At 32.6% G+C, this 13,649-nt stretch overlaps 1 protein-coding gene across 2 annotated transcripts; it reads right to left on the bottom strand.

Annotated features, from left to right (window-relative positions):
- Positions 1-3,187: 3,187 nt before the first annotated feature.
- Positions 3,188-12,662, bottom strand: LOC127702366 (uncharacterized). 2 transcript variants are annotated; one of them, XM_052206523.1, is made up of 4 exons: positions 12,328-12,662; positions 10,074-10,176; positions 6,737-6,885; positions 3,188-5,726 (listed from the first exon to the last, which is right to left on the bottom strand). In XM_052206523.1, the coding sequence occupies exons 1-4, from the start codon at positions 12,533-12,535 to the stop codon at positions 5,065-5,067; spliced, it is 1,122 nt and encodes a 373-aa protein (XP_052062483.1). In that variant the 5' UTR covers positions 12,536-12,662; the 3' UTR covers positions 3,188-5,064. The 2 variants fall into 2 exon arrangements, with proteins under 2 accessions (XP_052062483.1, XP_052062484.1); XM_052206524.1 differs by lacking the exon at positions 3,188-5,726 and having other exon boundaries at positions 6,219-6,885.
- Between the last annotated feature and the right edge of the window lie 987 nt (positions 12,663-13,649).

Below are 13,649 nucleotides of genomic sequence, written 5' to 3'. Positions count from 1 at the left end.
TTTTATCCCCCCCCCCTCTTTTTTCCCCCAAAAAATACTTTCCCTCACGTTTGGTCATAATCTCAATTCAAATTTCCAATGGAGTTGGCAACCATAATTACCCATTTAAATTTACCATAGTGCTAACTTAATCTATTTTATAATAGAATTAAAAATATAGTGTCAAATCTTTCATATGGATTTTTTTGTAAAAAAAAAAAGATGCAACATTTGCAGATATTTTTACTGGTCTTCCTTTATAAATATGCATTTCTTTAAACATAATTTAAAAGCAGTGTAAGGGAAGTAACCAAAACGTTGTATTTGGATTACCTCCCTTACACTGTTTTAAATTATCTTTATTGTTCATTAACCATTACTTTATACATAATTTAAAAGCAGTGTAAGGGAGATAATTTCAATGATGTATTTGATTTATCTCCCTTACACTACTTTAAATTATGTTTTGTACTAAAGTATTTGTCCATTAACCAGGACAACCTTGTTTTTCCCCCTTTTTTGCCCCTAATTCCTAAACGGTTTGAGCCATAACCCCCCAAAGCAAATCCTAACCATCCCTTTGTGGTATGGAAACTTGTAGTATAATTTCAGAGAGATCCATACACCGTTCCACAGTTATTGTCTGGAAACTAGAAAATGCTTATTTTTGGCCCCTTTTTGGTCCCTAATTCCTTAACTGTTGGTACCATAACCCCCAAAATCAATCCCAACCTTCCTTTTGTGGTATTTAACCTTATGGTCAAATTTCAAAAAGATCCATTCACTTAAACTAAAGTTAGAGTGCGAAACCAATGTGTCTTCGGACGACGACGCCGGACGACGACGACGACGACGCCAACCTCATACCAATATACGAACACAAAATTTTTTTGCGGTCGTATAAAAACGGCAAAATTTTCTTAAAATTACCAATTCAGGGGCAGCAACCCAACAACGTGTTGCCTGATTGGTCTGAAAATTTCAGGGCAAATAGATCTTGACCTAATGAACAATTTTATCCTCATCAGATTTGCTCTAAATGCTTTGGTTTCAGAGATATGAGCCAAAAACAGCATTTTACCCTATGTATTATTTTTTAGCCATGTCGGCCATCTTGGTTCGCGGGCCGGGTCATCGGACACATTTTTTAAACTAGATACCCCAATGATGATTGTGGCCAAGTTTGGTCAAATTTGGCCCAGTAGTTTCAGAGGAGAAGATTTTTGTAAAAGTTTACGGACGACAGACGCAAAGTGATGAGAAAAGCTCACTTGACCTTTCAGGTCAGGTGAGCTAAAAAGTCATGTCACTTCAACTTAACAATAACATTATCAAACCAATGACTCATTACAAGCATGAAAAAAAAGTCATGTCACTTCAACTTTACAATAAACTTATTAAGCGAATGGCTCATTACAAGCATTGAAAAAAAAAAATAACTTATTCACAAACACTTGCAAATCTTTCAACTGATTATAATGATTAATAAGACAATAAGACAATAATACATGTATAATAAACTATACATAGTTATCAAGTGTAGTCTATATCAGGTGTACAAAGAGAGATAACTTTTATTAGTTCTTAATTAAGGTTGGAGTGTTGTATATAAAATTGAAAATACAAGACTGGTTTTCTCAAGTTATTTATATACAGAAACTGTAAAGCATACAAAAAGTTATGTCACTTCAACTTTACAATAAACTTATTAAACAAATGAATCATTACAAGCATGAAAAAAATATATAACTTATTCACAAACACTTGCAAATCTTTCAACTGATTATAATGATTAATGAGACAATAAGACAATAATACATGTACAATAAACTATACAAAGTTATCAAGTGTAGTCTATATCAGGTGTACAAAGAGTGATAACACTTATTAATTCTTAATTAAGGTTGGAGTCTTGTATAAGTTGAAAATACAACACTGGTTTTCTCAAGTTATTGATATACAGAAACTGTAAAGCATACAAAAAAAAAAGAATTATTTAATAAATACTTGACTCTGTTACTTAACTGTCTTTACTTTAAAATTGAGTTTAAACAGTCTGAAAAACTCTCAACAAGGGAAAGATAAGTCAAAAGTCTGTTTAAATTTGGCCCAGTAATTACAGAAAGATTTGTGGTAAAGTTAATGGACGACGACAGATGCCAAGAGATGGGAAAATCTCACTTGGCCTTTTGGGCCAGTAAGCTAAAAATTGATATCTTTGTGTTGTTAGGTTGATGTCAGCTCAATTATGGATATACAGCACCTTATGAACAGTAACAGAAAAAAAAAATTGGAATGTGTTATACCATCAAGCAAAGATCCATTACCAGGCAAAGATGTGTTAGAATCTTTCTCTAAGGTGTGTCCTAATGCTGCATTCTTTTCTCTCATTCCTCCAATGAATGATGAAGTAACTAGAGAAACATCAGTCAAGGTTAAACATACAAAAGAAGAAAAATTACCTAGACCTCTTACAAGTTATTATGATGTCATTAATAAAGAACTAACTGAACAGGAATTAATCAACAAATCAGATCAACTTTTTAGGAACTATCATTGCTCATCTTCTCAATCTGCAAATTTATTCAAAATTACTGAATCTCAAAATATAAGTACCCTTTGGTTTGAACACAGAAAAGGTCGAATAACAGCTTCAAAAGCTCATGAGGTTTTAACATTAAGACCAACTACAAATCCTAATAAATTGATCATGAGACTTGCAGGATACAACTCATATGATCTCAGTAAAAAAGAGGCCATAAAATGGGGGCTGGAAAATGAAGCAACAACCAGAGATGCCTACATCCAATATATGGAAAAAAAACATACAAATTTTGAGTGTAAATTATCTGGGTTGAAGATATCTGAAAAAAATTATTTTCTTGGTGCTTCAGCTGATGGTGTGATTTCATGCAATTGTTGTGGACAAGGAACCCTTGAGATTAAATGTCCCCACAAGCATAAAGACAAAACTTCAATAGAAGCTGCAAAACAAGACCCTACATTTTGTTTGGACACAAACTTACACTTGAAAAATAACCACAAATATTACACTCAGGTTCAGTTTCAGATGTTTGTCTATGACACTGATTATTGTGATTTTGTTGTAATGACAAGTCCTAATGATGTTATTTTGCTTGCTATTGTTAGAATTAATCATTTAATAAGTAAGTGCACTTACTTTGTTAAAGAGCTATTAATCCCAGAGCTACTTACCTGGAAATTGCTACATGATTATAAAGTAGCCAACACTTCAGTCAATGACGTCACAAAAGAGAAGTATTGCTTGTGTGAAGAACCAGAATATGGCAAGATGATTTTTTGTGATGGAGACTCATGTGATATTGGATGGTTCCATTATCAATGTGTTAACATTGTAAGGAAACCAAGGGGAAAGTGGCTTTGTCCAAAATGTAAAAAATAATTTGTGGAAGTAGTGTGCCATCAAACATATTTACAAAATAACCTCTTCTTGAAGCATGGATAACACTTGGTGTACCACTTAATACTTGAATAAATTTTTTCTAGACAATTTTAGTTTAGGATTCTGGATTTTCATTTATCCATTATAATTGAAAAATTTTTACATCATATTTTCAAAAGAATTTTTTTTTCCAGAATTAATTTCACAACGATTTTTTAGTCTTTCAATCTGTTCCAAAATTAATATAATAACAACTTCAAGTGTATTGCGAGGTTCTCATAAGATTTTGGATTTTTTTTTATAAATTTGATATTGTTAATTTTGTAGATAAATTGAACATTTATCTGAAACTGGATAAGGATACATTCTTAACAAAAATAAAAAAAAATCTTTTTGAAATATATTATCATTGGCGGATCCAGAAATTATCATAAAGAGGGGGCACTGACTGCCTTAGAGGGGCCAGCTCCAGTCATGCTTCAGTGATTTCCTATATAATGAACCAAATTTTTTCAAACAAAAGAGGGGACACCCTGCCCCACCCTTAATCCGTTTCTGATTATGGGTGCATTGTATGTATCTGCAAAAGGCATATTCCAAAAAAAAAATTGTAAAGAGTTGTAAGTCTCAAAATCAAGTGATTGAGTTTCTTAATAGGTTATATGGTCAATTTTTCATAAAAGCTTTACAGTAAATGAAAAACAAGTATACCTAGTAATAACAATACTCCTTCTACTGTTTATTTAAATGTCAGACACCAATATTTTTCAGCACCTTATAAGATTCATTGAAAAATAATAATGCTGAACAAAAAAATCTGCAGAACAATTATCTTTCGGTGATGCCTCAGCAATTTTTGCTACAATAACTTCTTGAATTTGAATACAGATATCAAAAATTGAATTTGTTTTAAAAGTCAATGTTGGCTAGACAAAACAACAAGAAACATGTTGTTATGTACATGATGAGATATGAAAATTAGTAATTTTAAGGCCATGGAAAAAAGATTGTTGGTTTACCTAAAGTCTGTTGGGTCTGTTTTCACCCTCCAGTAATACTTGCTCTTAAACTATAAATGATCCTTGTCTGACCATTTCTCAAAATAATGTTTTATTTATCATTCTTCAAGTTTAAAGTAGGTGACATCACAATATAGATCAGATATGATGTCAACATTTTTCTTGTAGTCTGGTAGATATTTCGAACTACAATAATAGAAAAATAAAGTTTTTCTTGCCTGCTGACCTTTTAAAATTTTCTTGTGTTAGGGGAAACCAATATTAAATTTTCAATGGCCTTACCTATAATCAAGGGAAATGTGTTAATCTGTTATTGAACAATATTAGGGTGCATATTTATAATAGCAGAGCAAATTGTCATGATACTGTCAGAATGTGGCACCATATTCAATGACATCTTTCCAGACAAAATACGGAAATTTTTCAGTCGTTCCATTTCTCTTTCAACATGAATTCTTACATGTGCAATATTTCGGCTTCTTTCCACTTCAAAGGCACTTAGCTGGTCTTTTCCCTTTACAAATGATGGTATAATTAATTCAGCCCCTCTCGATGCTAATTCATCTTTAATAAGAAAGCCACGGTCTGCTAGGACAACATCACCATGATGTATAAAGTCAAGGTAACCGGATTTAAGAGAAATCAATTTATCTGGAGTCCTCCCCCAAATGCACGTGAAACAAAAGAAATACTTCCACACGGAACAATACTGACTAAAAACTTAATTGTATTGTGGTGCTTATAGTTACTGTAAGTACAAGATCTGGCTGTAAAATTTGATGGAGTCTCTATATAAACTTCTGTACAGTCAATAACAGAAACACATCTGGGAAAGGCCTCCTTAAAGCAATCTGGTCTAGAGCGTAAAATATCATCTTTATTTGGCCAATGAATCAACCATTTTAATTTGTGGGCTAATTGAGGGATGACACTGTCAATTAAATTGGTAACTAAACTAAGAGAAACTCCAAAACGAAATGAGATATCAGTATGTGGAGAATTTAAACGTAATTTCATTAAAACCAAAAGAAGAATGTCTGCTGAACTCAAAATATTGGAAGAAGGTAAAATACAGGTCACAAAGTTCACCAACCAAATAAAACATGTATAAGATGGCAATCCGGTATAAAATTTTGTTGTTTCTTCTGTTTTCTCCAGGGATAGACTAGAAGCCCTCATATAAGGTGGTTTATTATTTAAAACATTTTTTTCTAACTGCAGTTGTTGAAGTTGATCTATTAGGATTTTGTTTTCACTTTTGGCATTTTTTAATAATATACTGCAATTTTCATATTCTCCTTTACCTGAAATGTAAAGAGTTATAAATTAACCAAAAATACTATAAACATTTCCATTTGGCAACAAGGACACTTGAAACTTTTCTTAAATTACATCAGCATGATAAGGGTCAAATGACTTTTACTGAAATAATTTACTTTTGTGTGGCTTGTAAACATAATGTAACTTGTACTATAAAATCATTTCCTTGTTTTACTTTTATAAAAATGTCTAAATTATATATCAAATTTGCAGTTTTCCAATTAAGAAAACCAGATTCACTTTGAGCTTTTGGATACTAATAAAGGATGAATTAAACATCAAAGTAACTGAAAAGTGTCACAAGGAACAGCATAACCTGATGAAGGTTGGTGTCATATACCAAGAAGTTGTTTTTACAAGTGCATGGTCTATTTTCTGAATAAAATTGACATTTATCCATTGTAAATGAGCTTGTGTCTGTCCCAAGTGAGGAGCCTATAGTTCAGTGGTTATGATTGGTTCATGTATGCCATATTTGCTTTTAGAATTTCCTTTGCGGTAAATTAAGCTTGTGTGTGTGTGTGTGTGTGTTTGTTTGTTTGTTTGATTAGTTGTCTTATTGGCAATCATACCACATCTCATTATTTTTGTACTAACATTTTAAAGAAATAGTTTGCAGTAGACAGGGATTAAAACATCAAAAAATATTAACAAGTACATGTATAGGTACCATACAGCCTTAACCAATGTGCAAAATTAATACTGATGATATATTAAGCTATCTTCATAGAGTCCTAGGAAAAATATAAAATGTATGATAAATTTGTTGCCTTTTCATCTCTGTACAAAAAACATTGTTTATTGCACTACTTGATTATGGATTTTATTGCAATTGAATACATTGTGGTATGTATATACATTTTTTTTTAAATATACGCTGTGCAGCATTTAAATTAACTGCTAATAAATTATTAATGGAGAAACTGAAGGCAACAAGTCCAAAAAGATTATTAACCCTATGAACACATAAGAATAGTAAACTAAGTTCTGGTACCATTTTTGTCTTCCATGTCTACATTGCAGTCTAAGTCTTGTAATGGCAGATGATCATTTTCTTTGCCATCAGCTGTCATCAATAAGTCCAACTGCATTCTGCATTCTCTCTCCTTTTGATCAGCAGTTCTTTTAACAGCTCTTTTATATCTTTTAAAAAATAGTGAAAATGTTACAATAAACTGAAACCAGAACTTACTTTGGATACAAATTTTAAGTATTTCTTTTCAAATTAGTAACTGTAGACTACAACATCACTTACTGTGAATTTAGTACTTAGTGAATTGCTGTCTATAAATGAATGATTTTTTTGAAGTATTTGCAATTAGTGTATCATAGATGTATTTTATATTCAATTGTTGATTAATATTCTCAAGTTTCTATTATTTTATTTGGCCTAATAAAAGACTTATAATATATCTAAGGCCAAAAAAAAAAAAATAATATGTGTGTTTCCTATTACATCTTTGAAAAAAATAGGGTAGGTAGGTAGGGTTTTTTTTTTATTTTACCATTTTTATTACATTGAGTCTATGGGAGGGACATTCTGACTTTAAAAGTGCAAACTGAAAAATGACAAAAAAAAACTTTAGGGTAGGCTATTTTTGAGCTTAAAAAATAGGGAGGGTAGGGTAATAGGAAACACACATCTTTTTTTATTTTTATCACAAAAAGCTGTAAACTATATATATGGTTGTATAATGAAAACTGTGAATTGGAATATTATTTAAAAACTAAAGATGATAGAAACATTTTATTACATTAGGCCAAGTAAATTTAATTAGTAGATTTTCATCCAAATTTTTTAAAAAAATGGGGTGGGTGGGAGGATTTTATTTTTTATTTTTTATTAGATATGAAACGCTCTTGTGACGTGTTCTTCATATATGCAAGTGTAATAATAAGGTTCTATCATGTATATACATGTATAACGAATCAAACATACAAAGAAATGCAAAAACCAAAATTTGAAACAGGATGTTATTAATGAAACGAAATTATCGACAGTTACCGGTAACGAAAATGAACAAAATCTGAAAATCGTAAATTTTTCAAAATAAAAAAAATTCGGGCGGAACGATTTGAGAGGGGCGGGCGGGGATGAAAATCTATCAATTAATTTTAATTGGCCTTAGGTAGGTTGAGACTGGTAGATGGCATAATATTGCAAGTGATAATATGAAATACTTATGTATAACTCTGTAGATATCAGATGAATTTCTTTCTATTTGTAAATGTCCTATATTTAATGATGATCATAAATAGTTATTGAGAAAAGAAATATACTAATCAACCAAATTTACTACATATACATCATGTACATTATGTAATTTTTATTGTGTGTACATGTATCTCTTTAACAGTGTAATATGGTATGCTGATAAATAAAGATATAAAACATTGATTCATACCTAAATCTTGTTTAAAACACTTTCCCATTATTGATATATAAAAAAGAAGATGTGGTATGATTGCCAATGAGACAACTCTCTACAAGAGACCAAATGACACAGAAATTAACAACTATAGGTCACCGTACAGCCTTCAACAATGAGCAAAGTTCATACTGCACAGTCAGCTTTAAAAGGCCCTGAAATGACAATGTAAAACAATTCAAACGAGAAAACTAGCGGCCTAATTTATGTACAAAAAATGAACAAAAAACAAATATGTAACACATAAACAAACGACAACCGCTGAATTACAGGCTCCTGACTTGGGACAGGCACATACATACAGAATGTGGCGGGGTTAAACATGCTAGCGGGATCCCAACCCTCCCCTAACCTGGGACAGTGGTGTAACAGTACAACATAAGAACGAACTATAACAAGAGTGCACACGCTGAAATGTATCGCCTTCTTTACTAATCATTGATATTATGTTGATAGTCCTAAATATAAAGCTTTACTACAACTATCACAAACACTTGACATGATCCAAGAAAATGAGGTCAAGGTCATATAAACCAAACAAGAAATACATGTACACCTTACAATCATTCAATACACTAAATATTGTTGACCTTTTGTTTATAGTTTCTAAGATACAGGCTTAACCAAGAAAACTAAACATTGACCAATGAACCATGAAAATGAGGTCAAGGTCAGATGAACCATGCCAGGCAGACATGTACAGCTTGCAATCCTTCCATACAACAAATATAGTTGACCTATTGCTTATAGTATTAGAAAAACAAACCAAAACACAAAAATTAACACTGAGCAATGAACCGTGAAAATGAGGTCAAGGTCAAACCTGCAAGACTGACATGTACATCATAAAATATTTCCATACACCAAATATAGATGACCTATTGCATATAGTATTAGAAAAAAATACCAAAAACTCAAAAACTTAACTTTGACAACTGAACCATGAAAATGAGGTCAAGGTCAGAAGACACATGCCAGCTAGACATGTACACCTTACAATCATTCCATACACCAAATATAGTAGACCTATTGCATACAGTATAAGAAAAACAGACCAAAACACAAAAACTTAACTATAATCACTGAACCATGAAAATGAGGTCAAGGTCAGATGACACCTGCCAGTTGGACATGTACACCTTACAGTCCTTCCATACACCGAATATGCTAGACCTATTGCTTCTAGTATCTGAGAAATAGACTTGACCACCAAAACTTAACCGTGTTCAATGATCCATGAAACGAGGTCGAGGTCAAGGGAATTCTGGCTGACGGGCATTAGGACCTTGCACTGTACGCACATACCAAATATAGTTATCCTATATTCATAGTAAGAGAGAAATTATCATTACAAAAAATCTTAACTTTTTTCAAGTAGTCACTGAACCATGAAAATGAGGTCAAGGACAATGGACATGTGACAGATGGAAACTTCATAACATAAGGCATCTATATACAAAGTATGAAGCATACAGGTCTTCCACCTTCTAAAATATAAAGCTTTTAAGAAGTTAGCTAACGCTGCCGCCGCTGTAGCCACTGGATCACTATCCCTATGTCGAGCTTTCTGCAACAAAAGTCGCAGGCTCGACAAAAATCAGTTGAAAGAGGCTTAACTCATCAGATGGATAAAAATACAAATACTACAAATACATGTGGACTTGGCCGGGTTCTTGTACATCCAAACAACAAAAAGACACAAAGTACTCGCAGTTACTGACAGCTACTAAAGTAGTTCAAAGCCACTAACAACTAAGAAAAAAAATCATGCATCTAAGATTAAATCTATCACATTGTTATTGCATTAACAGATAAATTTGAAATGATTTTTTTATCCCTGGATTAACCCCATGAATAAATGAATCTAAACATAAGGCACTAGTCCAATTGTTTGTATCATACCTGTCAACACTTTTAGAAGATGAAACTGCATTTACATCACAATTACCATATCCCATTTTCAGAGAAGGTACATAATCAGGGCTTTTTGGATCATCACATTTTCCTAAAAATGATATAGCAGCATACTGAGTATATGGATAATTCCTGTACAAAGTTTCTATTTAATGTAATTGTGCATGGACATAGGGGAGCTACCATTTGTTGATTTGGTGTGTGTGTGTGGGGGGGGGGGGGGGGGGGCTAGGATGAAATTTGAAAAAAGGCAGGACAGGAGTTTTGAGCAAAAAAAAGGCAGGATGAGCAACTTGGCAAAAAAAAAGGCAGGATGACAATTTATGTAAAAAAAGTCAGGATAAACTAACAAAAAAAAGGCAGGACTGAATAGAGTGAAAAATAAAAATGTAGGACAAAGATTACAACTAAAAAAAAATGCAGGACAAAATTTTTCATCCTAGCCCCCCCCCCCCCCCCCCCCCCCCCCCCCCATAAAAATCAAATGGTAGCTCCCTAAGTATTCATCTTAAACCGGTTCACATTCCGCTATATATTTTATTTCATTAGAAGTCCAAAACCATTCTGCTCATTCATTGCAACATGCCATAAGATGAAGAGGTCACATTGTCCCTTCACACCTTAGTTAGAATGAGAGAAGGAAATATAACTTGAAGTTACAATTAAAAAATCGATGGCCATTTTTTAAAAATGCATTATATAAGATCAACGATAAAATTAAAATGTTGTTAATAAATCGTCAATAAGGAGCAAGGTCATATGAATCCTGACACAGAGATACCTACACCTTATACCATCAATACTTTCACATACTGCTTATACATGCAGTATTTGAGACACAGACCAAAGTACGAAAATTTAACATTAACTAACAAACCATGAAAATACATGTATATATTACAGTTGACCTATTGGTTACACACTATGTATAAAACAAATTAACCCAAGAATATATCAGTTATGAAGGAAAGAAGAACAATAAAAAAAGAACATCTGAATAAAAACAAAAAGAGTATATATTTAACATGTTTAACATTGAAAATATATGTCAATTGTCAAATTTGAAGATACATGTAGCAGTCTTGAATTTAATGGATCAAACGTTATTAGGACATATGATAATCCTTTTATATGTCAGTTAGCGTCTCAAAAAAACAGACATAGAAAAATGTTATTAGCAATTAAATCAAAACCATACCAAATATTATTGTTATTAACATATATGCACTTTCACAGTACTTTATCTGTGAATGCCCATTATTTTGTCATTGCACAGTCATGTTTTTCTCTAACTCTTCATATTTTTAATAAGCTTTGGATTTTCGAATATTTTCGCCTCGAGCATCACTGAAGAGACATTGATTGTCTAAATGCGCATCTGGTGCAGAAAAATTGGTACCGTTTATATTATTAATCTTGCGCCCTTAACCCTGAATGTGACCTACCAATTTAGACTTATCACCGGGTTTGAACAAGAGCAACACAACAGGTACCACCAGTATTCGTTCCATGGCCTTTTAGCATCATGAGAATGTGATACTAATTGATATAAGTTTCTTTTACATAGTTTACATAGAAACAAGATGGTATTTTATATATAATTCCCTTTTTGCTAGGAAGATATTCACTGCTAGATATGTGGACAATCTGACATAATAAAATTTGTGGAGTAATTGTGGACAAATTACTAATTCCAAACATGAAAACAAATTGGGCGGCACTTCCCCTTGAAAATGTGAATTTCCACCCTTGCTAGTAGATTCCAGGCCAAAACAGGAAGAATCAAGAAAGAAAATGATCGGTGTGGGGGCAGGTTCATTTATAAAACATGAAACCATACACCATATCATGCCTATGATAGAATATGTTAAAATACAAACCATAGCCTTGTCCTCAAGACCTCATGTCAATTCCAACAAACAATGGCAGTCCTTGTACTACCTACACTATACAGGTCTGTGTAATTTACAAGGAGTGAACTAGTTTTAAAAACCCATAAAAATATTGAAAAAATAGATACCTATACTTACTTTTATGTTAACAGGTATGGTAAATTGTAAACTGGTTAAAGTCGTAAACATCATTGTTGTTATATATATATATTTGAGACAAGTGCCCGTCAGAAAAATTGCGACACGTTGTTTATGCATTGAAGCTTAGATGTAAAATGGATATAACAAGAACTGGAATACATATGCAATGTTTTAAAGGGTTAAGATAAAGCATTGCTTTTAATTTTTACCATCAATGAAATGTTCACTGACACTGCACACTCTGGCTCCCTCGTCACCAGATATCCAAACTTTTCCTGTTAAAGGGTCCCTTCGGTTTATTGCCTTTATCCAAAGCTGTTTTCTTTCTTCATCTTTTGGAATCCTGTGGAATTTGATTCCTGGCTGTTTGTGACTATCTCGATTTCGGCAACCTAACACTACGCACACTTTACCCATGGTTTGTTAGTAAACAGACGACAACAGACTTCCGTTTCAGTCACATGGCGCCGAACGGAAATGGCCGATTGACGGCCAGACTTCCCCGGATTTAAAAATAGAACCGAGATGACGTCATCGATAAAACCTCCTAATAGGATTTGAAAATCATTAGAGAAACAGATTCCACCACCAAATCTCGTGTAATACGATATTTATCCACTCTCGACAGTTAAATTTTAAATATTTAAAACGCTCGGCGAGCCTCGCGTTTTAAATTTGAAAATTTAACTGTCTCGAGTGGATAAATATCGTATCACACTCGATGCAGTGGTAGAATCTATATTTAAACGTCACGTCATCGATTACAGTCACTGTTGCAAACCCTAATCTGTATGACGTCATGTCAAACCTATAATCTGTATTACGTCATTTCAAACCTCCTTATCTGTATGACGTCATGTCACATAAAAAGCATCTACGTGAGGTATATGTATATAATAAAGTGTATATGATATGGCTTTTTCAATATCACACACCGTATCAATCCTCAACCAATATAATCCCTCGAGCAGAGCTCTTGTGATTATATTGGTGTCTCGGGTTGATACGGATGTGATATTGAAAAAGCCATATAATATTCTCTATATAACAAACTTTTTCTTTATAAAAGCATTAAAGTCAAACAAGACCAAGAATTTTATCTTGAATATCCAAATTTTGAAACTAGACGTTTATTTAAAAAAATTAGAATAGTTGACCATAATTTATTTATAGAAAAAGGCAGATATCTGAATACACCTCGAAACCAAAGAACATGTCTAACTTGTTAAACCATAGAAGATGAAAACCACTTTCTCCTCTACTGTCAAAATAATAAAATATTACGTATTAAACTTTTTAATGACATCGCAATAGATAATCCTCTATTTTCAAATCTGTCTGATACTGAAAAACTAGTTGTCCTGTTAAATCCTTCAAAAATAAACTAAGTGAAAAAAACCTGGTTCCTTTATAAAACAATCTTTAGAGCTGAGGACAGGGGACTCTTAGTTACTTTTCCTTGTATGTATATATTATATATGTATTCAAATCAGTTTTTTGTTGTTGTTATTATTTTTATTTGTCACAAGTA

This window comes from Mytilus californianus, unplaced genomic scaffold (genome assembly GCF_021869535.1).
Source record: "Mytilus californianus isolate M0D057914Y unplaced genomic scaffold, xbMytCali1.0.p SCAF_5, whole genome shotgun sequence".
Lineage (NCBI taxonomy): Eukaryota > Metazoa > Mollusca > Bivalvia > Mytilida > Mytilidae > Mytilus > Mytilus californianus.
The sequence above is the reverse complement of the archived record's forward strand: the minus strand, read 5'-3'. Positions and strand labels throughout refer to the sequence as shown.

Excerpts from the sequence above, each read along its gene's own strand:
- LOC127702366 (XM_052206523.1), bottom strand. The coding sequence starts at position 12,535 with ATGGGTAAAGTGTGCGTAGTGTTAGGTTGCCGAAATCGAGATAGTCAC. Across the intron at positions 10,177-12,327 it reads CAGTGAACATTTCATTGATG|GAAAATGTGATGATCCAAAA; the intron begins GTAAAAATTAAA and ends TATCATTTTTAG. Across the intron at positions 6,886-10,073 it reads TCTTCTAAAAGTGTTGACAG|ATATAAAAGAGCTGTTAAAA; the intron begins GTATGATACAAA and ends ATTTTTTAAAAG.